Raw genomic sequence first — 26,548 nt, forward strand, 5'->3', positions numbered from 1 at the left:
CAATGGGCATGTAGGTGAAGGGAACAGAGGTGATGCGGAGGTGATGGGTAGGTATGGTTTTAAGGAGAGGAATGTGGAAGGGCAGATGGTGGTAGATTTTGCTAAAAGGATGGAAATGGCAGCGGTGAACACTTATTTTAAGAAGAAGGAGAATCATAGGGTGATGTATAAAAGTGGAGGAAGGTGCACACAGGTGGACTATGTTCTATGTAGGAGATGCAACCTGAAGGAGATTGGAGACTGTAATGTGTCAAAGAGACATGGTGGTGGAATAAGGAAGTGCATGAAATCATAAGGAGAAGAGGTTTGTAAAACAGAATTGGGATCGGCAGAGTGATTAGAAAAGAAGGCAGGAGTACAAGGAGATGCAGCAGCAGGTGAAGAGGAATGTGGCGAAAGCCAAAGGCATATGAGGAGCTGTATGAGATGGAAATGTGTTGACTAGTGAGGAGAGTGTGTTAAAAAGGTGAAGGGAATATTTTGAGCAGCTAATGAACGAGGAAAATGAGAGAGAGAGAAGGTTGGATAGTGTGGAGATGGTAAAGCAGGAAGTGGATAGGATTAGTAAGGAGGAAGTGAGAGCAGCGATTAAGAGGATGAAGAGTGGAAAGTCGGTTGGACCCGATGACATACCAGTAAAAGCATGGAGATGTTTAGGAGAGATAGCAGTGGAGTTTTAAACAAGATTGTTTAACAGGATTTTGGAAGGTGAGAGAATGCCTAAGGAATGGAGAAGGAGTGTGCTGGTACCAATCTTTAAGAACAAGGGAGATTTGCAGACTTGCAGTAACTGCAGTCACACCATAAAGATACGGGAAAGAGTAGTGGAAGCCAGGCTGAGAGAAGAGGTGACCATCTGTGAGCAACAGTATGGTTTCATGCCGAGGAAGAGCACCACAGGATAGAGCCACCAGGAAGGAGGAAAAGAGGATGGTCAAGGAGGAGGTTTATGGATGTGGTGAGGGAAGACATGCGGGTAGTTGGGTTGAAAGAGGCAGATGTGGAGGACAGGGGGTATGGAGACAGATGATCCCCTAATGGGAGAAGCCAAAAGAAGAAGAAGATCTAGAGCAGGGGTCTCCAATCTTTTCCAGAAAGGGCCAGTGTGGGTGCAGGTTTTCATTCCAACCAATCAATGGTCACACCTGATAGTCATTTACAATGACGATCATTAGATTTGAACAGGTAGAATTTGGTATGGACTCGCTTGGTTGGAATAAAAACCTGCACCCACACCGGCCCTTTCTGGAAAAGATTGGAGACCCCTGATCTAGAGGGACTTACAGCTGAGGGCTTTACTCAAGGGCAAACTTCTGTAATTGTAATTGAACCTGCATTTCCATTTTTATCCTTTCAAGGAACATTTACAGCGTGCATTTCCTCTCATCATCATAAAGATGGCTTGAAATCACTATTTACCTTCAAGTCTATTTTTCCTACCTTTGATTGGTTAGTTGAGCGTGGACTATCAGCCTATCGCAGTAGAGGAGGCGGGGTTTATTGGCGTATGGGTGCAAAAGAAAAAAGCTCGGTCTGTTGAGTCGAGCAGAGGAGCAGAGGGGGAGGAGAGAGAAATCGTTAACTTCCTGTTTTCTGAACGCATCCAAATATATAGAGCATACAGGAAGATGTGCTGCGGATACACACCCGATTTGAGCTCTCACTGAACCCTGCTGCAAATGCGGATCGTTTCTGGGATTTCCAGCACCGTCTGCATTCCTGGATCCCTGGTCCTGCTCTGCTCTCCAGCCGGAGGTAGCGACTCATCAACCGGCCAGGGCCGCCACCGAGCCCCGGGGCCCCGACCGCATCTTTGAACGTCTACAACAAAAAAAGCAGGGGGCTTTTGATTACCGGTGTTCATCTGCAGAAGGTCGGATGAATCGCATCAGGTGACCTCGATATGGCAGTGCTGAAGCTCGCCGATCAGGTTTGTCTGAACCCATTACACAAAGATGAGGGAATGTGACACTAATGTATCTGCATGATAGGAACGCATCTGCAAAAAAAAAAAAAAAAAAAGCTTCACATTTCTTCTGGCATTCACTGCACCTTTGCACGTCTTTAACACGTCATAATCAGGGTTATATATGTGCTTGTAACGCGTTTTCCTCATACACACCACTTCCATATTTTAGATCACAATATAAAAGTGTCTCACTATCAATGCAACCCCTTTTGTATATCGAACACCATATTTTGCATACACCAACTGACCTTTAAAGCTTTTCCCTAAAAGCAAATCCCAATCCATGACCTCCAGAACAGGTACAGAGAATATACTATGGAGGGTGCCTTTATTTTTGAGCGTATACATATATAAGGTGAGCCTTTTGGCATCTCGTTTCTGTTTTCAGAAGAGGAACCCAACACGATCTTGTGCTTTTGTAGTTCGACCACCTTAAATTTTGCCGTGTTAAACATTTGAGATGCTTTTCTGTTAATGCCAGTTGTACAGAGTGATTATCTGGGTTTTTGTAGTTTGTTAATACACATCGTTTCACATCTGTAGAAATGCTTTTCTTGCACAATTTTAAGGTTGTGTGTCTGAGATCAGCTGTTAGAGAAAAACTCAAACCCCTCATGTCTCATTATATTTGTGCTGAGTGATTTTTCCTTTGTATTATTCTTCATATTTAATGTAAATATGTTTAGTAAAGGAATGTACCATATTTCCCCCTCTGTTAATGCACCAGTTTTTTTAGCTGAGAAAGCATGGATTAAGCACAAGTTTGTTGTGTAAAGCTGTCTGTCCTGCTGATGATGGTGTTAAAGAGTGCATGGTCATACAACATGACTCACTTTCCCTGTCTATAACCACACCACTAATACACGTCGTAAAGCTCTTATCCTGGTACCGTGCTAGTTTCCGAGACATTTCAATAAAGATTGTACAATGATCGTAAGTCGAAAGTAGTCAGAAAACATTAAGCAAAGACTCCGGGGCGTATTTACTTTTTGATGACGAGTAAAGATAGCCATCTTTGCAAGTCTATTGCTGACATTTTCACAAGTACACGAACTTTTTCTAAAAAGAAATTTTACATCTAGGTGCAAATTAGTGTTTGTGTATGTAAATAGACGTGAATTTGCATTCTCGATAAAACCAACAATTGTTAAGCGTTGGATATGTTAGACTGAATTCATTTACTTTACAAAAAGACTTTTTTTTTCATAAAACCAACTAAAATCAACAATTTGGGAAAATGCGCTCTGTAAATATGTTCTATAGTTGCATAGTCATTGGCGTAATTTTCAGAAAGAAAAAAAAAGTTTAAATGTAAAAAAAAATTTTTTTTTGATTTAATTGGTTTCTGAGTTTTGAGAATAATATTTTTAAGAAAAGAAATAGACATGTATATCCCAATGAAACATAACCTGACACATAGGAAGCAAGTTCTTCATAGATATAATACTTGGCATACCGAGAAACTTTATATCGTAAAGTTTCATAATAATCCAGTGATATTTTCATTTTGGTTATTTCAAGTTCTGGATAGATTTTAGACAATAAGCGACAAACCAATACATATTATCATTTACAGACTTCTGAAGCTGTGATGACAATTGACACTGTTCTCCTTAATTAATGTTCTCAGGCACCTGCTTCTAAATACTTCTGTTGTATTTTAAAATGACAACGTTGTCAAAAGGGAGTGGTCACATAGAGAAACTTGAAAAAACACCCTCACTTTAATGAGAAAATAAACCAAGCGTAGTCACTGACTCAGACTACCCAGTGGGTTGCCTTAATGAAATAAATCCCATAGATTTTTGAACACTGAAATAATATTGGACTGCAGTCAGAACCACCTCATTTCTTCATGGCATGGCACAAGATGTTAGAAACATTTATTTCAGAGTCAGGTCCATGTTCACGTGCTTGCATTAGCCAGAAAAAAGTGCATTTGCACTTCAATGCTTGCACATCTTCTATTCGACCACATCTTGAAGGTGTTTACTGGATTCTATACCCATGACTGGGAAGGCCACTGAAGAACACTGAACTCATTGTCATGTTCATGAATTTAGACACAAATTTGTTTTGTGACATGGTGCATCATCCTGCTGAATGCAGCCATTAGAAGAAAAAATGGATTGTTATTAACAGGCCCAAAGTAAGTTGACAGGAAGTTGAACCTGATATAGACTTTTGCTGTTGCAGTTTATTTCCTTCAAGGTTCAACATGTGCATTCAGGGTTGCTTTTCTGCTGGAGCTGGAAAGATTCCACATCTCAGACCACGAAGTCCTGCTTATAATTTGCTGCTGTCCTGAAAATCAGATATTCACATACATTTACTTATTGTTCACTGGTACATGTTCTATATTTCTGCGTACATTTTTTTTTATAAGATAGAAAATAAATGAGATTATGACATCACTTCTTTCAAGGGTTATGAGAAATTAATTTGGTCATGATCTGTGGTTGGTCGGTGGCAGTGCCACACAAATAGCCTTCTCCTGGTACTGGGATCTCTTGCAAAAATTATACTATGGTACCAGATGAAAGTTTAAAGGATTATTAACAACATTGTAGTCACATTGTTGGTTTTAGAATTTTAGAAAATATAGTTTAGGGGAGTGTCTATCATGAAATCGAGTGAAAATGGAGTATTGTTATACAATATTCATTTATAAAATAGAAGTCAATTCTAGACAGTCTGTTATTTTTCTCTGACTATTGATGTTCAATTATTACTATAAAATACCTGAGTGTGTATATATAGTAAAAAGGTTTATACACGCATGCATAATCTGAATCTTCTAAACCAAAAATACCAAAAATCAACCACTTTTTGGTTCAGATCTCACCAGGATACTGTAGACTTATACCTAAGCATGGCTGCTGTAATCATTAACACTGGTTGGTAGAACTTAATGGTTTATGATGGAAACACCATGGTGTTCACTTATTAGTACGCATTGTAGAGAAGTAATTTGCATATAATCTGGTGTCACCCAAACGAGAGTAGTTTCTCTTTTGTGTCTGGTTCCTCTCAAGGTTTCCTTTTCATTTCTCCACTATCACCACTGGTTTGTTAATGAGCGATCTAAACGTACATCTGGATTTCTGTAAAGATTTCTGACAACGTTCGCTAAAATTATTGCATAAATAATTTTCAACTGAACCGAATAGTGAGCGGCTGGGGGCAGGTTAAGCAGTCGATTTTTCAGTTTTTGTTTCGTAGACTTGCCTCATCCACGCTGACTGGTCTAACTAATCAATTTCATCTGAGGTATTGATTGACTATTGACAAATAACAAAGTGATCAACTAACTAACTTTGCTAGTATCTAGTATTCTGAGTACTGAGGGGAAAAATCTGATGCAAATTTATACAAATTTTCCAACTGACTCTGTGGAGAGAAAAAGAGGACAGGAAGTAGTTGCTTTCCCAGAGAGAGAGAATAAGCATGTAGAGAGGGAGAGGAAGAGCAAGTATTTAGAAGCAAGGCTTCTGTTATGTGTCAGCACTGAAAGGTTTAGTGCAATTTTGGTGTTTCTTTTTCATTTTAAAATATTCCCTATACAATAAAACGGTTGTTGCTGTTATGCACAGATTTCGTTTATATAAAAGACATTCCTCCAGTGTAGGCCTCTGCTTTTGCTCCGTGGGCGACAGATACAAACAGTAAAGGAAAAAAAGACTGTCATATAAGGCATCTCTTTTGCAGTTTGGTGAGGTATTAGAAGTTCTGCTTTATATTCATGCACACACTCTCTCTCTTTCTCTCTCTCCCGTTTTCCAGCTGTGCTCAGCTTATTGGGTTAATGGCATGATAAAAAGGAAAGGGTCTGCGGTGTTCAAGTTGTCAACTGCAAAGAAACTCCCTCTTATCCCCTCCCCCATTTTTGGAACGGGATCTTATTGGCTCATTAGTTAAAGGATTGAGGGGGTGTGGTGTATGTCAACAAAGGCTTCAGTGTGTGGAGAGCTGGCTTTTGCCTAGAAGGAGTGCTGGGAGGGATATGGGGTATGTCCTTGATTGTTATGGGCCATGTTCGGGACCTTGCTCCTGTTCTTTAGAGCCTCATCACACAATAGAGCTGTCACACTTTAGCACAAACAGCTGATCGCTCCCGAGGGAGTGGAGGACAATGTGATAATAAGAAGCAAATGAGTCCCTACGGAAGCACTTCAATCATCAAGCGCCACTCTGCGTTACCACGGTGATATACGCAAAGTATTTGGTTTTTGATTTAACTATAAAGGGATTTAAGTACAGTTCTGTTTAGACTTGGATGAACAGTCAATTCAGTTCAGAAAAACCACCGCAAGACATTTGCTTAAGGCATCGAATAATTGAAAAATAAAAGGGCATTAAAACCCTGAATCAAATCAATAGTTAGATCACATTATTGCATTCAAACAGTGTCAGTACTTTTGAGTACATGGTCAATTTAATCATTCACTGGATACTTACTGGGTATATACTTACAAAATGCTTGAAATATCTATTCTTTAATATAAAATTTTTAACAACAATTAAAAAAAGGCTTTTGTAAAGGGCCTAGGGCTAAAAATGACCTACTACTTACAAGGTTAAAAGCTACTTACATGACTGAGTGGCTGCAGTATGTTTCCTTTTATTGTTTCATCATGAATAATTCAATTGTAAGTGTCTTTCTCTAGTTTGTCTATTGTTGCGTTTTTTTTTTTTTTTTTTTTTAACAAGGCGTTTCATCATTTTTAAAATGCAATCAGAGCTGAGAAGGTAAATAAATATTACTTTTTAAAATAGCGTCTATACAAAAACTCTCAAACTCGCCGGACTTAATGTCTCAAATCTTGTAGCGAGTCTCTGCTCCGATAAACTGCCTATTAGTATTACTAACCTATTACTAGCTAACTATTTTAATGACGGCATGCGATCGCAACTGAGGATCTGTTACCAAAAAAACAAGCTTGTTTCTGGTTAGAAAATCGCTGATTGCTGATCACTGTGCATGTCTTTCATATGTTTATGAAACACTATGCCTGGTCTACTATTGCACATGGATCTACAACCTAATTTGCACGTCGGAGCTGTGTCATTCAAGGCAATTTTTCCATGGGCCGGTACATAACTAAACACAATCACATGCATATTGTATTACTATTATACAGATTCATTGTTTATTTTAGTTACTATTTATATAAAGAAAATGTAACTCAGCTTGCCCTAATGGCGGAAGCTAAATGTGTCGACGCTTAGAAAAAAACTGCAAGGCAGAAGTGGTCAATTTTGTTGACCAAAAATGATCCACGGCCCAGTGTTTGGGAAATTCTTGCACTATTGGACCTGTTGTCCTTCAGGTGATAACAACTGATACAGAAAAATCTTTAAAACATTGAATGTTTTGAAGTCTTTAATAGTGGTGCAAATTGCTTAGGAATAAGGATGTTGTGTATGTGAGAAATATATCAATTATTGATCTATTCATCCAATTCAATGCTGTCTCATGTTGACAAAGAGCGGCGCAATCATTTTTGCCTGCCGACACCATATTTGGGGAAAAGCATTTGATAAATCTGCAGAGAACGGAAGTGATCTCACACACACACACACACACACACACACACCAAATGAGCCGTTATCTTCCGTGCAGAAATGAGCTAAATAAATTTTTTTTAACCTTCTACTCATCCACATGTTCATCTTTAACACCTGGTTTTGTTCGAAGCCTGAAAACTGAGGATGTTGTGTGTAAGTTAATGGCAAAACATATCAGCAGCGTAGTGTCCTGTTTGAGAACAGATTTTGAGAGCGCGTGAGTGAGAAGGCAACTGAAACCAGAGAAACCTTGGTCATTTACATCCTTTCGAGGGTTGTGTGTGTGAAAGAAGGAGTGGAAGCGAAAGACCGAGTGATGTCAGCGGGTTTGAGAGAACGAGAAAGAGCAACGCAGGCCTATTTGTGACTTTCTTCTCTGTCCAACACAAGGCCGCATTACCGCATTTTCCAAAGCAGGCGTTGGCAGTTTGCCTTGTCGGCTTGAGCGTGTGTGCATTTTAAATCTTTCTCTCTCTTTCTCCTTGTAGCGGAACCGAAAATGCTTTCTGAGCTTCCCCTCTGTCTTTTCTAAAAAGGTGGCAGCATGCAACAGGAAGTGTCTTTCTTTTCTTTCTGGCAGCTAAGAGACACAGACAGGAAGTGAACGTACATTCAGGTTTATTAGTGCATTGCTGGAACTGGGCCGTTCAGTTGACTGAATATTTCCCCTTTTTGTCAGAAGGAAGCACTCGTGTGTGATTTAAGCATGATAAAGCTGTCTTGCCGTCGTTGTAGATTTAGCTGTGAGATTTTTGAGAAGTCACGTGCGCTCTTGCGCTTTCACGTTTTACCTACAACCTGCAGGTGATGCAGACGCAGGGTGTACTATCTTGGGGTCCAGAGTTTGTGTTTTTAGTGACTATATCAGTTCCCATGAGGCATAGGGATGCAGTTTCACACAGGCTGATGTTTATCAGCCTCATGCGGGTGTTTTGGCCGAATCGCAAGACAAATCCACGTCCTTTATGTCAGCAATCATTTGTGATTTTATAGGGGCATCCAAATCCAACCGATTCTTTCCTACTCACAGGAAAATGCGTACAAGTAATTCCTATTATTAAACCATATAAATGCCTTTCTCACTGAAATGCATTTTGTTTGTCCGCAGCCGGCTCTTGTTCAAGCCATCTTCAATGGAGACCCCGAGGAGATCCGCATGCTCATCTACAAATCCGAGGACGTCAATGCACTGGTATGCAGCACTGCCCCTGCAACTTCATGACCCACATTCAGTTCTTTGTTTTCAACCCCTAGAAAATGAGCTGTAATCTATTTACCCAAGGGCATTCGAGACAGTATTTAGTCTGCTTTCCTTCATCACGACTCTATTCAGATCGTCTTTGGTTGTTCCACGGTCCGCCTAACATATTTATCTACAACTATTTCTACACTCTGTTACAGGCCTCATCAGTGATAATACTGTAGATGAAAGCTGATGGTCTTATTTGAGCCCTCCTGGGAAATTTGTCAGTGTGTTAACACAAGCCTGGGGATTATTATGCTTTTCAGCAAAGATTAGAGTTCAGATTGTATGCTAACTCGAAGCGATGTCTCAAACCTGGGGCTTTTTATAATCTCTTTAATAGTAAAGGAAATACATAGATATCCTCATTACAGATTCAGATATAAAGATGAATAGTTGAAATTGATATTGATTTAATTCGAGATATGAAGTCTGCATATAAATTATTAGGGATTAGTGTAATCTGCCCTCTATTGCATACACAAACTCACAGACACACAGATCATGCCATCCCTTTCCTCCATTGACACTGGTTCATTTAGCTGTCTAGGGTCTCAGGCTTGGATGGCAGGGGCAGCAATAAAATTAGGGTTCCAAATAACAGCATGAATGTTGAGCCATAGAGCTTTTTAATTAGACTTAGACTCGGATATACTTTATTGATCCAGTGAGGGAAATTATTGCGTTAGAGCAGCAGCAGGTTTCACAAACAGAAGGAAAACAAAAAGCGGAATGTAAATAAATGATTGTAACATAAATGATTAAGTAACTAATAATAATAAATTGTGAATAAATACAATATTGCAAGTGATGTTACATAAAAAAAACAGCGTTACCAGTTTACCAGCTGCTCAGATGAAGCGTAGTTTTTATAGTTACAACCGTGATATTTATTTATTCGATAACATATAATAAAACTATAGTATAATAATAATTGAGTTAGAAAATTGAGAATTGGTAGAACACAAGCTCCGGCCCTTTCATAAACACCGATCAGGCATAAAAGTATGATATTATAACATTATGACTGGTGAAGTGATTAACACTGATTAGCTCTTCATCATGACACCTGTTAGTGGGAGTGATATTATTAGGCAGCAAGTGAACATTTTGTCCTCAAAGTTGATGTGTTAAAAGCAGGAAAAATGGGCAAGCGTAAGGATTTGATTGAGTTTGAAAAGGGCCAAATTGTGATGTCTAGACGACTGGGTCAGAGCATCTCCAAAACTGCAGCTCTTGTGGGATGTTCCTGGTCTGCAGTGGTCAGTATCTATTAAAAGTGCTCCAAGGCAGTGACAGTGGTGAACCGACGACAGGGTCATGGGCAGCCGAGGCTCGTTGATGCACGTGGGGAGCAAAGGCTGGACCGCATGGTCCGATCTAACAGACGAGCTCCTGTAGATTAAATTGCTGATAAAGTTAATGCTGTTAATGCGCGACGATTCAGGACAGTTTTGGCAGCAAAAGGGGGACAAACACAATATTAGGCAGGAGGTAGAAGATAGATGGCCAAAGAAGTCTGGTCGGTGTATTTCATGAAAGCCCCCTCTGGCCTACTTGTATAACATTTGTGTTTGTACATTGGAAAATACAGATACCGTCTGCCATTTTTGTAACATACAGGAGCAAAAGTAGAAGTGACAAGTCAAATGAGCTTATTTACACTACACTGAATATAAAGTAGTTCCTATTGCATGCAGAAATGCTGATTTTTTTTATATTGGATTCACCTCGAACAGGTGACAAAAACAGAACCAGCAACTAGAGTCAAGTCCTCTGTGGTTTTGTATGTTAGTTGAAATCACCTGACAATCAGGATCATTTCAAATCTATTTCCCTCATTCAGATTAAAGTGGGAAAGCTCTATTTGTACACCTGTCTGGCTCTGGAGAGTGTTTATAAATGGCTTATTATAATGCTTCAAAGTGCATTCATTTTACAGTGGACAATGATTTAGATAACAGCTGATTAATACAGTTAAGGCTGATTTCCTTGATGAATCCTCTTGTTCTCTACGATTCGTTCTCTCAGGACACAGAGAAGCGTACACCCCTCCATGCAGCAGCGTTCCTCGGTGATGCAGAGATCATTGAGCTCCTCATCCTCTCCGGTAGTCTTCTTCTCTTTTCTTCTTTTCTTCATTGCTCCATCTTCCTTGAAAGCATACAGGATGACTTTAAACATGAGCTGCTCATCTTACTTTATATTTTCTTTAACACCATTAGTGTTGTTAATAATAAAATAATAAAAGATGTAAAAATTCAGCGTTATGACCCGTTCCTCTCTGTCTGAATGGTCTCACTTCTCATTCTCATTTCAGGAGCCCGGGTCAATGCCAAAGACAACATGTGGCTCACCCCTCTTCACAGGGCCGTGGCATCACGGAGTGAGGTGGGTTTTTGAGCCGCTGGCAACCCACAAAACTGTGCTGGAAGTAACAGTCTGAAACTGGGACAACAGGAACTGACTGACAAGAACACTCAGATCAGATAGCAAGATTTATTTCTCACCATAGCAACATAAGCAACACATATGAGCAAATAAAACACGCACACTCGCACATATGGACGGTCATGAAAATGAAGGTCCATATGATATTGTGCATTTTTGATTGACGCTTGTAAGCGCATAGAATCTGTTTTTAATTTTTGTTGTGTAATATTTTCGAAACGGTTAATCTTTTCTAAACAATTCTTCTCTAGTAACACTGCTGATTTGCTACGGTGCTACAAAATCAGGCTTCAGGATCCTTATTTATTATGTATCATGACAAGTATTGCGATATCATGGTATAAAGAAATTGCTGACCCGAAAGAAGGAAATTTATGGCAGAGTGTAAATGGAGGTTTTCTTAACCTTGGTTAGAGCAACACGAGTTCCTTCCTGTTTCTCTTTCTTAACCTGCCGCATGATTACAAATATGCATCCCGCAAGACAAGATACAAAACGATACAAGCTGAGATACAAAATGTATTTGTGCCTTTTAATTTTAATTTTCTTTTTGCTTAGAGATCAAGGCTGTAAAAGTGGAAAATGTACTAAAAGCAATAAAACGTATTTAATAAATAAAAGACACATTGCGAAAAAGATTAAAAACTCTACCATTCATTACAAACTTATTGCTTTGACTATACACACGTTATATAGGTTTTATACATATAGTTAGTTTTTTTGACTTTATGAATTAATGGTGATTGTGAGCATGCTCGACGTGATATAGATTCTGCTGAGTTCATTCTTCACACCCGCTTCTTTTGTTTCTAGGAGGCAGTGCGTGTGCTGATCCGTCACTCGGCCGACGTGAACGCACGTGACAAGAACTGGCAGACGCCTCTTCATGTGGCAGCCGCCAATAAGGCTCTGCGTTGTGCTGAGCTCATCATCCCACTGTTGAGCAGTGTAAATGTGTCAGATCGTGGTGGGAGAACTGCTCTGCACCACGCCGCCCTCAACGGACACACCCAGGTACACAAGATATTCCCTATATGTGTACGTATGATGCATTGGCACAAATGTGTGCAGTAGGCAAGTAAATAGACAAAGCAGTACAATTTAGGAACGATCTCACAATTCCTCAATCCAACAGCCCGACCTCACTAATAGATTTTGTCCATTTTGTCCATACCAAGCACATCATTATCACACAAGCGTGAGCTGAGACGTATTGGACTGCTTTCAAATCATTTCAAATGCTCCAGTAGTATCTTCCCACATACTCATTGTTAGGCTTTGGTTTTGGCAGAGCTGTCATCCTAAATGGTATTTAAAAAAGGATGTTATATAAAGTGAGACACACACCAACTGACGCACAACTGACTCACAGGGCTGTAACCCGATGTGACTGGCAGAGTCGTTCCTTTTTTTCCTTGCCATCTTTCCATCTTTCTGAATTTCTTTGTTTCTCATTTGCTGCTTAGATGGTCAATCTGCTGCTGGCCAAGGGGGCCAATATTAATGCCTTCGACAAGAAGGACAGCCGTGCGCTTCACTGGGCGGCTTACATGGGTGAGACGAGAATGCTGAGCAAGCAACTGGCAACATTTTACACACAGATAACACTGTAGTTTGGAAATATAGCAACTGCTGTCGAAAGAAAGTCAATTTCTGCTGCAGATCAAATCATGACATCTGATCTGGTGACATGAAAGAATAAAAATGCAGGAAGGAAGCACATCGTTGACTAAAGCACGTGGGCGGATGCTCTGTTTTGCCCCCTGCAGGTCACTTAGAGGTGGTGTGTTTACTGGTGGAGCAGGGGGCTGAGGTCAGCTGTAAGGACAAGAGAGGATACACACCTTTTCATGCTGCCGCCTCCAGTGGACAGATTGCTGTGGTTGAACACCTGCTCAGCCTGTCGGTGGAGGTAATTACACTCGTTTGCATCCACTATTACAGTGTAATACAATTTCACTGCTCTGACTTGCACGTACATACACAATGTAGACTACAACAATTTATTTTGGTGGTTCAATGTGGGGAAAAAAGTTTATAGTTTAGAATAAATTTCCCAAATAGTAATGAGTTTCCTGCCACAAAATGAGGGTGAGTCAAAACCGTTGCAGTTTCAGGGTGCGGTGGCCTCGTCGTCACACTAGAACAAAGGAAAAAAATCACATAATTATCAGTCATGAAACCACATTAGATCCTCCCAGAACTAAAACATCTTAGTTACAGAGTTTTTTAGAAGGTTTTGCACATTTACATTAGATTTACAACAAAACATATGGACGAATATTTCAAATATGTTTTTTTATTTGGTCCAGATTTAAAGTGTCACAGTGTCAATGTCACTAAAGTGTTCATGTGCTGTATGTGTCAGTTGTGCAAAGACTGTGCAAAAGAAGGAAATGAAGGAAATGTAGACGGAGAGAGAGAAGTCACGGTACTAGACGCTAGATGTTGTCCTGATACACACTTATTTAAAAAACATCTTGTGGAATTAAATGATATGTAATGTCTGCCATACAAGTCTCTGTATATGAGCCGTTACTATAAAATCTAGAATGAAGTAGAACAAGTCCATTAGGCTCAGGTTAAGGAAAAAGGTTTTTGTAGTTCCTCATTCAAATAGTGCTGTGAGATGAAAAATAAGGTGCTTTATACCGTAATTTATACCGGACTATAAAGCGCACCCAAATATAAGCTGCACCCACTAAATTTGACAAAGATTTTTATTTTGAACATAAATACGCCGCACCTGTCTATAAGCCGCAGGTGTCTACATTGAAACTAATGAACTTTACACAGGCTTTAATGAAAGACAGTGTCTGTTACACGGCTTGTATCTAAACAGTGGCCTACCAAGAAAGTCATTGTTCACTGTCTTCCTCCTTCCTTTCACAACAATTTCTCTCGAGTTTTTCTTTTGGCATCGTCGTGCGTTTAAAAATCACCATCGGTGAAGCTTTTCTCTCGATGCCGTGCAGCTCAGAACACAGGTGAAGTGTTATTTCATGCCCGGTTGTTTTCAGCGTGACGAATGATTCGCATTTCCTGTAGACAGTCCAAGCGAGCGGCAGGTCAAACGTCAGAGGAACCTCATCCATATTCATGATGTGGTGCAGCCCGATTCAGTGGGAGCGCGTCTGATTTGATATAAAGAATTTCATTGGTTCACCTGAACCCGTTCAGCAATTTCATTGGTCTAATGTTTAATGCTCAGTTTTTTGGCATGAAGTTTGTGAAACCGGGAAAAAACGCTTTGTTTAAGCCGCGGGGTTCAAAACGTGGGGAAAAAGTAGCGGTTTATAGTCCGGAAAATACGGTCCTTGTCACATGTACATTGCAGCACAGTGAAATTCTTTCTTTGCATATCTCAGCGATGTTAGGAAGTTGGGTTCAGAGCGCGGGGTCAGGCATGATACAGCACCCCCTGGAGCACAGAGGGTTTACGGCTTCGCTTAAGAGCCTGAGAGTGCCAGCTTACAACCCCCGACCATTAAGGAACCATTTCTGCCTGTTTAGATACATCCCTACACTGAAAAACAGATTTAAAGATGTGGATAACTGAATAATCTATTTGTCCCTCCTTTACCTCTAACAGATAGATGAAGCGAATGCGTTCGGGAACACGGCTCTGCACGTGGCATGCTTTAACGGTCAGGATGCTGTGGTGAGCGAGCTGATTGACCACGGTGCTAACGTGAGTCAGCCCAATAACAAAGGCTTCACCCCTCTCCACTTTGCTGCTGCGTCCACGCACGGCGCCCTCTGCCTCGAGTTCCTGGTCAACAACGGAGCTGACGTGAATGTGCAGGTGAACTCCTCTCTCTATTTCTATCGCCCGTATCTTGCCGAACCTACGTTTCTCGTCGTACTCTTTCTCAGACGCTTCTCAGACCTTTCTCAGACACTGTTCTGTTTTAGAGCCGGGATGGGAAGAGTCCTCTGCATATGATCTCAGTGCATGGTCGCTTTACTCGCTCACAGACTCTCATTCAGAACGGTGAGTGTTCCTAGTGGACCGAAATCCGGGCTTCAAGCAGTCAGCACGAAAAGTCTCTAAGAGTGTCTGTGTGTTCGTAATGACAGGCGGAGAGATCGACTGTGTGGATAAGGATGGAAATACTCCCTTACACATTGCCGCTCGTTACGGCCATGAACTCCTCATCAACACCTTGATCACAGGCGGGGCCGACTGCACCAGGTGTGTGAGTGTGTGTGATTTTAATAGTCAAAAATCTTTCCACTGTTTACATCACATAACACCTGAAATATCTCTCCTTCTCTTTCTCTAGAAGAGGAATTTATGGAATGTTTCCCCTGCACCTCGCAGCTCTGAATGCTCATGCTGACTGCTGCCGGAAACTTGTCTCCTCAGGTACCTCTGCCTTTGGAGACTTAACACAAAAAAAAAGCTTCACTCAAAGTGACTTTTTTTTTTTTGCCACATATCGAAATGGGCTAGACCAGTGGTCCCCAACCCCCGGGCTGCGGTCCGGCACCGGTACGTGCGTCAATTGGTACCAGGCCGCACAGAAAAAATACATAACTCACATTAGTTTTATTTATTAACTGATTTTGAACGATGTTTTAATTTGGAAAATTACCGGATTCTTTCCGCCACATCTGTCTATGACTCACTCTTGATGCATGTCAAGATGCTTCATGTCTTACCTCCATCCGCTACCTTCTTAAAGGGGCTCCGGCCGCTACCACATAATACATTACTGCTAAATTCAAACCCCCAAGCTAGCACAATGAACAAAAACTATGAACACAGTTTTTATGCTGGTGGTATCATTTTATTTTGTTGTATTTATCTGCCTCTCTTTAATGGCCGGTCCGTGAAAATATTGTCCGACATTAAACACAAAAAAGGTTGGGGACCGCTGGGCTAGAATGTAATTTAAAGCACCCACATGACTAAATGTGGTGTTCTTTAAAAAAAGCTTTGGAAACACTTGGATTGTTGATAATACAGTGGCAAAGACCTGCCTAATTTTCCTGCTACTTGACCTGTTTCAGAATCTGCCCAATTTTCAGTTTTTTATTTTATGTTTTCTGGACCAGAAATTAGCTCAGCTGCTTTCCCTAAAGTGCGATCCATGAGTCTTATGTAGTTCAATCAGGTGTAGAAATGATTGTGGTGGGGTTGTTAGGATTCGAGAGTTAGGTATTAGGTGTGGCACATTTTGCTCTAAAGCAGCACAGAGTGACCAGAATTACAAGCTGAGCCTCAAAGGTACAGACAATATTAATATTCTCTGAGCCGTGCACTGTAGGTGTACAATCGGCATAAATGAAAACATCGGCTCTCATTTGATCTCCGTTCCTTCATGAAAGCATTTTGATCCACTGGAGCAGATCTGTAGCCCTCAGCAAGCACTTCAGGCTTATGATTCCCCCAATAAGCAGATGCATGGTTTTCACATGCAGCTTCTTGTGCATTAGCAGTAGTCTCACAGTGTGATCATTTCCTGTCATGTTTTAAACTGCACGTCCTTGTGATTATGTTTAGCTCATTCTAGAGCTGCTTCATTTGCAGACCAATTGCTCTAGTGGGTTTCTTTAGCAACTCTGTTCCTGTCCCTGTTTTTCGCATCCACTGGGTCTGTGTTCATTCTGCACTAACACTAATTTCTTTCTTTTTATCTCCATCTATCCCTGTTTTCTGTTGCCTCTCCTGTGGCTGTCTGCGTGTTTTGTTGGGGGCTTCCTTTCATCTGTGCCCTTGCTCAGGACAGAGGTATAGCATAATCTGCACCCTCAGTAATGACTCGGTCCTGTGTGCAGGCTTCCAGATCGACACCCCGGACAACCTGGGCAGGACATGTCTTCACGCAGCTGCTGCTGGAGGGTGAGGGTCATTCTGTAGGATGTTTACCCCGAAAGCACATGGCAGTGACCTTCTGCCTGATTGTCTAAACCAAGAGCTAGACATAATAGATATATATAATTCTGACCAATTTACATTCATCTCATTCATACAACTGAGCAGCTATGGGGGGTTAAGGGCCTTTCTCAGGGGCCTGGGCGTGGCAGCTCGGTATGGCAGGGATTTATTACATTTCTCTGTTACATGTATAATCATACATCATTTACAATTTAAAACAGGATGTGATGTGTATCCCCCCCTTAAAGTCTGATAATTCGACCCTAATTCTTCAATTCGGCTTCTTTTTCAGCAATGTGGAGTGTGTGAAGCTGTTGCTCAGCAGTGGAGCAGATCACAACCGCACGGACAAACATGGCAGGTCAGCATTCGGATCCATGTTTCTATTTATGAGTTTATCCGGAGTGATAATCTCTGAAAGCACATTGAAATAGCCCTTTGGTGGTGCTCCATGTGATTAAGTACGGTATATCTCACGGATGAGTAGCATAGCTGGGTCTATTTGAAGTACTAAGCACAGACCTGTTAGTTCACCTGACAGCATCATCAGCATATGAGACACTCTATTTTTTCCCCCAAATACATGTTTTTTTTTTTTTTTTTTTAATAGGACTCCTCTCCACTACGCAGCTGCAAGTCGTCATTTTCAGTGCTTAGAGACTCTGGTGTCCTGTGGTATGTGTATTAATGCCACTGATCAATGGGGACGGTCCGCCCTGCATTACGCTGCTGCCTCAGACCTGGACAGGAGGTATACATTTATATCCTGTAATGTTTTTTTTTCAATACTTGTTTCCCCAAACCAGGTCTGGCAAAGATTTTTGTCTGGAATAGTTTGCATTTCTATAGAAGCCCAAGGTTTGATCAGTACAGCACAGCAACGACGAACATCTAACTCTTTAAGATAAGTGTCAGAAATGTAAAATGGAGTATAGTCAGCATGCAGGGGGGAATATGGCACAACTACATCTTCCTTGCATACAAGCTATTCACCAAGTGAAGATGTTTGGTACAGAACTTCCACTCTGTTCAATCCTCAGTAGACGACGCAGAGACGCTGTTGTGATGTCAAACCAGAGACGGTTGGAGTTGCTAATTTTCACAGGCTGATACAATCTATTTGATATATCATACAATATTATATAGCATAAGATGTGTTTTTCTTGTCCTACTTAATCGTTACATGCTTGGTGTTTGAAGGTCAGAAGACCAACGAATAAAAAGTTCAATATGTTTGTTTGTGTTTTTTTTTTTTTTTCTGAAGGCGGCGTGTCGCCCTGGAGCCAGAGAGTCCTGGAGTGCAGGCAGAGAAAGAGAAGGAAGCAGCTATGTGAGTGCACTTTAGTTTTTTTTTTTTTATACCCTAAAGTAAATATAAAATATTTAAATATAAACCCTAGAGGCTGTTTTTCAAATTTGAAAGGTTCTGTGCAGCTGCCATTGTTTTCTGCTCACACCTTTTCATCTGCATTCACACACCCTGCTGTGTGTTGTAGCTTGATATGAGGCGATATGTATGTGTGTATGTGTGTGTGTGTGTGTAGGTGCCTCGAGTTCTTGTTGAAAAGCAATGCAACTGCCTCACTGAAGGACAAGCAAGGTTATAATGCTGTTCACTACGCTGCTGCCTATGGTCATCGACGCTGCCTGGAGCTGGTAAGATGTGTGCCCACACACATACACACATACACACACACACACACACACACACACACACACACACACACACATAAGCATGCATATAGGCACTACGTAATGTCTTGTATTCGCCAGCCTTAGTTGGATGATATGTTGAATGTCATCAACCATCAGTTAGTGATTATACAAACCACTCTATTTCCTTTAACTGTGTTTATTGAACACTGATGGACTAAAGGTTTTTTTTTGTTGTTGAAGCTCCTGGAGCAAGAGGACCGAAATCAGGATAAAGGATTGAACGGTAACGCCCGGAGTCCACTACATCTAGCCGTAAGTCATTGTATAAATAGCTTGTATGCATGGGTGGTTTAAATTATTTTGCTGCTGGTCTGGATCTTGGAATAATTTGCAAGTTGTAGCTCAGACATGTCATTAGAGAAAGCATAAACTGTCATTTTTTTCTTCACATTGAAATTCATACTTGACTTGGGAAACTTTGTAAAAAAAAAAAAAAAAAAAAAAAAAAAAAGGGTTTCTACACCGACTAGATTCGGTGTAAATGTAGCACTATTGCCATGGTCGAGTTATAAACATAGTATTTGAATGCATTCGGATTGTACTGTATTGGGGCAGTGGGGGTTCAGTGGTTAAGGCTCGGGGTTACTAAAGTTTATATTAGGTTTAGGGTTCAAGCCCCAGCACCTTTAAGCCATTGTGCAAGACAATTAACCCTATTTGCTCCAAGGGCACTTAAACCATGGCTTTCTGACTACCTCGGATATATGAATTGGGAAGTGGTAACTCAATGGGGTACTGATCGAAAGGTCGGGGGTTCAAGCCCCGGTATTCCCAAGCTGCCAATCTTGGGCCTGTGAGCATGTATCTTTAAGCCTTTGTGCTCCTAGTGTATCATCTCTAAACCCAGTGTATTTTTGTGTGTATTGCAGGCATACCATGGTCATGCACAGGCTCTGGAGGTGCTTCTGCAAGGTCACTGCGATGTGGATCAGGGCGATGAGGTGGGCCGCACCGCTCTCGCCTTTGCCGCCCTCAGGGGTCACACTGACTGTGCTCTGACGCTACTGAACCATGGGGCTTCAGCACGCTGCACAGACATGGGTCACAGACGCACTCCCATCCATCTTGCAGGTACGACACTGTGTGTGTGTGTGTGTGTGTGTGTGTGTGTGTGTGTGTGTGTGAAGGGTTGAAAGAGGATTACTGATTAATAATGTGTTAATAACATAACAGAGAATGGCATTTCATGTCCTCTTTGACATGACTGTGTGTCTTAGTTATGAATGGCCATACATCGTGTGTGCGCCTCCTGCTGGAAGACTCGGACAGCGCAGACCTGGTGAATGCAGCTGATTCTCAGGGACAGTAAGTGACTGGGTAACACAAACAAAATGAAAAGTAGAATAATGTAGAACTGATAATACTCAATAATCAATAATTGTACATTAATATCAGTAGTGTATATATACACTACATAGATAAAGATTTTTCGATGCCTGACTATAAAATGTCAGGAACTGATGTAGGTGTGGTATCTACTTAGCACAAACATTTCGTGCTTCTCTTACCAGAAAAACACAACCCCTCATCTTTGCTGCACAAAACCTGGAGCAATGCTTGTACACCTAGTCTTATTTGAGCGATTTTTTTGAATAAGGATAAATTATTAGATATCAATCAGTGTTTAACTGGGTCCCCTGGTGGTCTAGTGGTTAAGATGCAGCGCTCTCACCGCTGCAACCCAGGTTCAATCCCCGGTCAGGGAACCATCCCCAGCCACTCTCAGTGCCGGTCCCAAGCCCGGATAAATTGGGGAGGGTTGCGTTAGGAAGGGCATCCAGCGTAAAAACATGTGCCAAATCAAACATGCGGAGGATCCGCTGTGGCGACCCCTAACGGGAGAAGCGAAAGAAAGTTTAATCAGTGTTTAACTCATTAATATCATTCTATTAATAGATCGGTGTGCTGAGAGTAACGTTTAAGTTAGCAAAGAGTCTTGTGCTAAAAATGATAATCGGAACATTAAAGCTATAATAAATTATATTACTTGGATACTTAAGTACATTTGAAGGCAAATACTTTTGTACTTTTACTCAAGTGAAAGTTTACCTGCTGTATACCTGCTTTGGGTACTTCATCTACCACTGTTTGTTCAATCATGATTTGAAAAGATATTTAATTTCTGATTTGTGTGTGTGTGTGTGTGTGTGTGTGTGTGTGTGTGTGTGTGTGTGTGTGTGTGTGTGTTTGTCAGGACCCCTCTGATGCTGGCAGTTCTGGGGGGTCATGTGGATGCGGTGTCTCTGCTGTTAGAGCGAGAGGCCAATGTAGATGCAGCAGATCATCGGGGACTGACTGCTCTTCACTTAGGGGTGAGTGTACTAACTGCAATGAATTACTGCAATGGTACTATAACCCCCCTCCCAACACACACACACACACACACACACACACACACACACACACACACACACACAGTCGCCATGGCTGCTCATCAGGGATAAATTCACACCATTCACCTTAACTCACCTTAACAATGTCTGTTGTGAAAAGCGCTATAGAAATAAACTTGACATGACTTGACACACGCACACGCACACACATTCACTCCTATTAAGCCTGTGGTTATTTTTTGTTCTATTTTCATACACCTGCCAATTTTGCTTAAAGGTGTTGAACCCCCCCCCCCCCCTCTCTCTATCCTCTTTTTCTCTCTCTCCTCTTTCTCTCTCTCTCTTACCTCTTTCAGTTGCTGTGTGGTCAGGAAGAGTCTGTACAGTGTCTCTTAGAGCAGGAGGCTTCGGTGTTGGTGGGTGATTACAGAGGGCGCTCAGCACTCCACATAGCTGCAGCTCGAGGTCACGCGTCCTGCCTCAGTGAGCTGCTGACTATGGCCTGTTCTGAGAGCCTGTTCCCTGCTCTGAGAGATCGCCATGGATACACACCCTTACACTGGGCCTGCTACAATGGTCAGTCCTCACATACTTTCCTTATTATACTTAATATATAAATATACATATATATATATATATATATATATATATATATATATATATATATATACATATATATATATATATATATATTTTAAGTCTCAGTAAGGGTTAGGGTACCATCAGCCTAAAACCCTGTTCAGAGGAATTCTAGTGCAAATGTTTTCTTATGTAAATACACCAAAGTGTACATATTTTGGACTCTCAAATGGTACAGCAGATTCGGGTAAAAGGGAAATGATATGTTAAATCGAATGTGTATGTGCACTCAATATGTGTGTGTTTGGCAGGTCATGAGGGCTGTGTGGAGGTGCTGCTGGAGCAGAAAGGCTGTCAATGCTTCGATGGGAACCCCTTCACCCCTCTGCACTGTGCTGTGTATGTCTTCAGCTCTCGTTTTTTTTTTCTCCCAGGCTCTGCTCTAGCGCTGCAAAAACTATATCTGAAATATCTCAGATATCACAAATTTACCTAAAATGTTTCACTGAGGGGTTTATACAATTATTAGACCTATTTCTTTTTTATATTTTGAATAGTTCAAAGAAATTTTGAACATAAATAATCGTATTTTATTGTTAGATGATAACAATGTTGTTGGGAAAACAATAAACTTGTACTTGTTTATAATAATTTTCAAATTTAAAAGGATTTTTCACTTACAAAGGTTTTGTTCTAAACAACGGAGTTTGTGTGTGTGTTTTATTTGCGTGTGTGTGTACAGAATAAATGACCAGGAGTCTTGTGCAACTCTTCTCCTGGAAGCATTGGGTAGTGAGATAGTAACCTGCAAGGACTCCAAAGACAGGTGTGTGTGTGTGTGTGTGTGTGTGTGTGTTGTACAGACCCAACAGTCATTTTAAATAAATCAGTGTTATGCACTTATGCTGTCAATCTAATCTACTATCGTTTAGGACTCCTCTTCATGCAGCTGCTTTTGCTGGCTATTTGGATTGTCTTCAGCTGCTGCTTGCCAACGATGCTTCTGTGGATGACGTGGACCAATCAGGGCGCAGTGCGCTTATGATGGCAGCTCAGAGGGGTGCAGTCGGAGCTGTAGGTATGAAGGAGATTTCTCTTTTAACAGCTTTCAGCCTTATCCTTCGCAGCCATTTTGACATTTATAATGATGTGATCGAACAGAGGCTCTTCTGACGAGTGGCAACGTAGACCTCACCTTAAAGGACCAAAATGGCAACACTGCGCTGCACCACGCTTGCAGCAGCGTGAGTGTTCACTTTTTACTTTTCTTTAATCGGTTACCAAAACTGGTTTAGATTTTTATTGTGAATACAGTACAACAAATGAGAGAAGGGATGCTTGATGTTTACAGTTGAGCACTGAATGATTACACTGTTTCGCTTAGTAACAGCATTTGTGTATCATAAAATGGCAAAAGAAGTCCCCAGTAAAAGAATAAATTACCAGTATAATATAATATTCAGATCATTTCTGGTGTACAACATTTCAGCCCAGAGCTCCTAATCAAGTTTTTTTTTTTTCTGTTTGGACTTGAGAGCGACACCAAACTGTGCTGAGGAAAACATTGAATCGGAATGGTTCAAGATGCTCGCGTTACTGTTTGCATTATTATCCAGAACATTCGCTTTAAATGATTTTGTCTTAAAAGGAACATTTTCACATTTCCTTCGTGGTGAAACTTTTCCGTTAAAGGTTAACGTGGGACGGCTGAGTTTCAACCCGCTGTTTCCTGTGAATGTACGATTATTGCATCATACACATTTTATATGCTTCATTTTCTTCTCCTCAATTTAGTCACCAGTTCTCCTTCTCTCATTTGTTCCATTTACACCAACTTTAGAGAATCTCTTTCAATATCTGGAGGTTGCTCCTAATATAATTTTGTTTTTTTTTTTAATGCGCAAAAAAGCTCATTGTCCTACTTTTTTTTTTCTTTTCGACAGGGCAATGAAGAATGTGCTTTGTTCATTTTGGAGAAACTTTCAGATGCTGCTTTGGTCAATGCCATGAACGGCGCACTCCAGACGTGAGTGTGTTTATCCGAGTACTTGGAAAGCAAAGTTGCAGTTGAACTGCATTCTAATTGTTTTGTTACTGTTTCCTGTCTGTTTCTCAGACCCCTCCACCTTGCAGCTCGCAGTGGGCTGAAGCAAACGGTGCAGAAGCTGCTGTCTCTCGGTGCCAGTGTGCAGCAGTTAGATGAGAATGGTGTGTCCCCCTGAACCTGTCTCCGTAGTGCATGCAGCCTGCCTGTGTGTGTGTGTGTTTGTTTAGTCTGACTGCCCTCTATCTGTGCTATATTAGTGCAATGTGTCCCCTCTCCCCAACCCTGTCTGATTGTCCGCCTGGCTGTGTATTAATGAGATGCCGCTCTCTCCTACCCACTTTCCCTGCCACTGTATTATGTCCCATCGCCTCCCTGTCCTTGTCTGTCCTCCTTTCTGGCTGTTTGTCCGTCTCCCTGTTTCTCTCCCTTCTTCAGGTCTCACTCCCGCTCTGGCTTGTGCTCCTAGCAAGGAGGTTGCTGAGTGCCTGGCACTCATTCTGGCTACCATGATGCCTTTTTGCTCCCCTTGCAGCTCCGACGCTCCCTCTCCAGGCACCCTGTTGAGATCTCTTCCTCGCCACACCAAGGGCCCTCAGGCTCCACGCAGCCCCAACGATCCTTCTGGTCCGTCCAACGAGGGCACGACAATCGAGAACGACTCCGACTCGGAGACCTTTTGACCTCTGCCCTTTCTGGAGTCCTTTTTCCTTCCACCTCTAGAGACTTCTCACAGCACTTGCAGACCTCCGAGGATTGTACGAATATCCTCCATTTCCATGCACTGAAGGCTGGTCTATGCTTCATGTAGCCACTCGAATTATGAAACGTGACGGAAAACACGTTTCATCCAAAGCTCCATTGATATCCTAGTGCTGACGAGCTCATTGGCGTGAGAAGCATAAATCAGCCTTCACAAGAACATCGGTACATTTTGATCACTCAGAGACTTTTTTAAAGCCGTTTTAGAATTCCTTTTTTTCCTACCTGATCCATGAAAATAACAGATGGTGTAGATTGTTTTTCTTTTATAAATTTTAATTGTAATTAATGGACAAATCATCTGCCAAATATTGACTCAGCAAAACCACAGTTAGGGTACGCTGTATGTTTTGTTTGCAAGCACAAACCCCAGACAAGTACAAAGACATGTTATGTATGTTGTTACTAAACAGATTTTTACTAATAAGTCCTCAATTAACATCATTTTAGTTCAGATCGAGGACCAAGGACATTGTTTTTAGGCAAACAGGGGATTTGCAAACTACTGCCACAGACTGATTGGGATTTTATATATATATATAGTGTGTGTGTGTGTGTATGTTTAAAAACTTGGAGAAAGAATACGTTGTACTAGAAATGTGCAAGCACATCCGCACATTATTAGTGGTATAAATGTGTGTAAATGAAATGTTATTAGACCTGATAGATGGTGTAGACCAACCAGTCCTGAAGAGTCTATTACAATACAAAAAGCTTAAGAAGGTCTATATTTAAATCTAATGCTCTGGGAGTGTTTCTCTGCCACTTTTATAATCATTTACACCGACAGTATTAAAATACAAGTAATTCCACAGGGCCAAGTGAGCACAGCTGCCACACCCTCGTGTCTAAAGAGTGTTTATGAATAAAACGGTACAAATAATTTGTCTTAAATATCTGGACTTAGAGGCGTTGCTTAGTAGTTGAGCAAAGAACCATAAATCCAATGCTTTCTCTCTCTCTTTTTATTTTTCCCTTTTTTGCGTTTTGTTCTGCTTTTCTACAAATCCACTCAAAAACCAGCTACAAGCGAACAGTGCAGCTGGAGTCAGGTTTTCTGGAGGAACGTTACATTTGTTCCGATTGAATCTTTTTTGTAGTTGTGGTAATTATTATTATTAATCTAAACCAGTTGCTCGTACAGATGGTGCTAAATTTTTGACCTTCAATTGATTTATTGAAATTTGACCAAAAATACTAATTTAGATAAAGAATCCCTCAAACATCCTAATCATTTTTGTCCACAATCTGCCAGTTTCTGAAACTTGTCCAGTGCCTTGTTTTGTTTTGGAAAAATGTGAAAAGGGGGATTTTATGGGTTCTTACTGTACACCTGTCTTTTCATTTTACAGAGCTGTGTGTGTGTGTGTTACAAATGACGATGTTGGCTACATTCCTAACGCATACTGTATTTCAGCTCATGGGAATCGATACACGAGGCTTGCACACAAATCGTTGTCCATCACAAGCACATGACTAACTGCTTCCTCTCACACGGGCTCGGATCAGTAACGAGCTGAACGATGCACCGAAGTGAAAATCTTATCAGTATTATGCCAGACTGAGACTAAGCTTTGCCAATCATGACAATCCTATTGTGTGCCACATGTTCCTCATGCAGTATGAAATGCTGTTAGTCAGCGCAACATTCTTTTCTATAAATCGTATCCTTATAAAATGCTTGTGTGTTGTGTATTTTCTTTCAAGCTTCATCTTCAAACAGGTAGCAGAGTAATTATAGATGTTTTATCACACACAGAGAGCTGCATGCATTTACTGACATACACAGACTTATTATTTTTTAAATAGAACCTACAATGCTGGTCCACTGCCTTGAATAAGTATTTACCCCCTTTGTCATCCCTTAACCTTATTGCACATCAGTTATTTGGAAGTCAAAAGTAATGAATTAGTATTACGTATCATTAGTCTATACAGATAATCCAATAATATTGAAGCGGAGGTAAAATTAATAAATAAACCGTGTGTAGTTCCTCTT

General features: G+C 41.0%; 1 protein-coding gene across 4 annotated transcripts; it reads left to right on the forward strand.

Moving 5' to 3' along the window:
- Positions 1 to 1,509: 1,509 nt before the first annotated feature.
- On the forward strand, positions 1,510 to 26,227 carry ankrd44 (ankyrin repeat domain 44). 4 transcript variants are annotated; one of them, XR_014532736.1, is made up of 29 exons: positions 1,510 to 1,930; positions 8,646 to 8,729; positions 10,812 to 10,890; positions 11,101 to 11,171; positions 12,045 to 12,245; positions 12,698 to 12,785; positions 13,001 to 13,143; positions 14,824 to 15,036; positions 15,147 to 15,225; positions 15,312 to 15,426; positions 15,518 to 15,600; positions 17,016 to 17,079; positions 17,408 to 17,476; positions 17,726 to 17,866; positions 18,380 to 18,445; positions 18,660 to 18,771; positions 19,012 to 19,083; positions 19,701 to 19,902; positions 20,049 to 20,136; positions 21,026 to 21,143; positions 21,521 to 21,740; positions 22,055 to 22,142; positions 22,486 to 22,569; positions 22,676 to 22,821; positions 22,905 to 22,987; positions 23,687 to 23,769; positions 23,860 to 23,951; positions 24,323 to 26,031; positions 26,084 to 26,227. XR_014532736.1 is itself a non-coding variant. In XM_083536957.1 (28 exons), exons 1-28 carry the CDS (start codon positions 1,904 to 1,906, stop codon positions 24,352 to 24,354), a joined length of 2,943 nt encoding a protein of 980 aa, XP_083393083.1. In that variant the 5' UTR covers positions 1,510 to 1,903; the 3' UTR covers positions 24,355 to 26,227. The 4 variants fall into 4 exon arrangements, 2 of the variants coding, with proteins under 2 accessions (XP_083393083.1, XP_083393082.1); XM_083536957.1 differs by having other exon boundaries at positions 24,323 to 26,227; XM_083536956.1 differs by having other exon boundaries at positions 1,526 to 1,930; positions 24,226 to 26,227.
- The last annotated feature ends 321 nt before the right edge of the window (positions 26,228 to 26,548 follow it).

Source organism: Silurus aristotelis (genome assembly GCF_946808225.1).
Source record: "Silurus aristotelis genome assembly, chromosome: 3".
NCBI classification, from domain to species: domain Eukaryota; kingdom Metazoa; phylum Chordata; class Actinopteri; order Siluriformes; family Siluridae; genus Silurus; species Silurus aristotelis.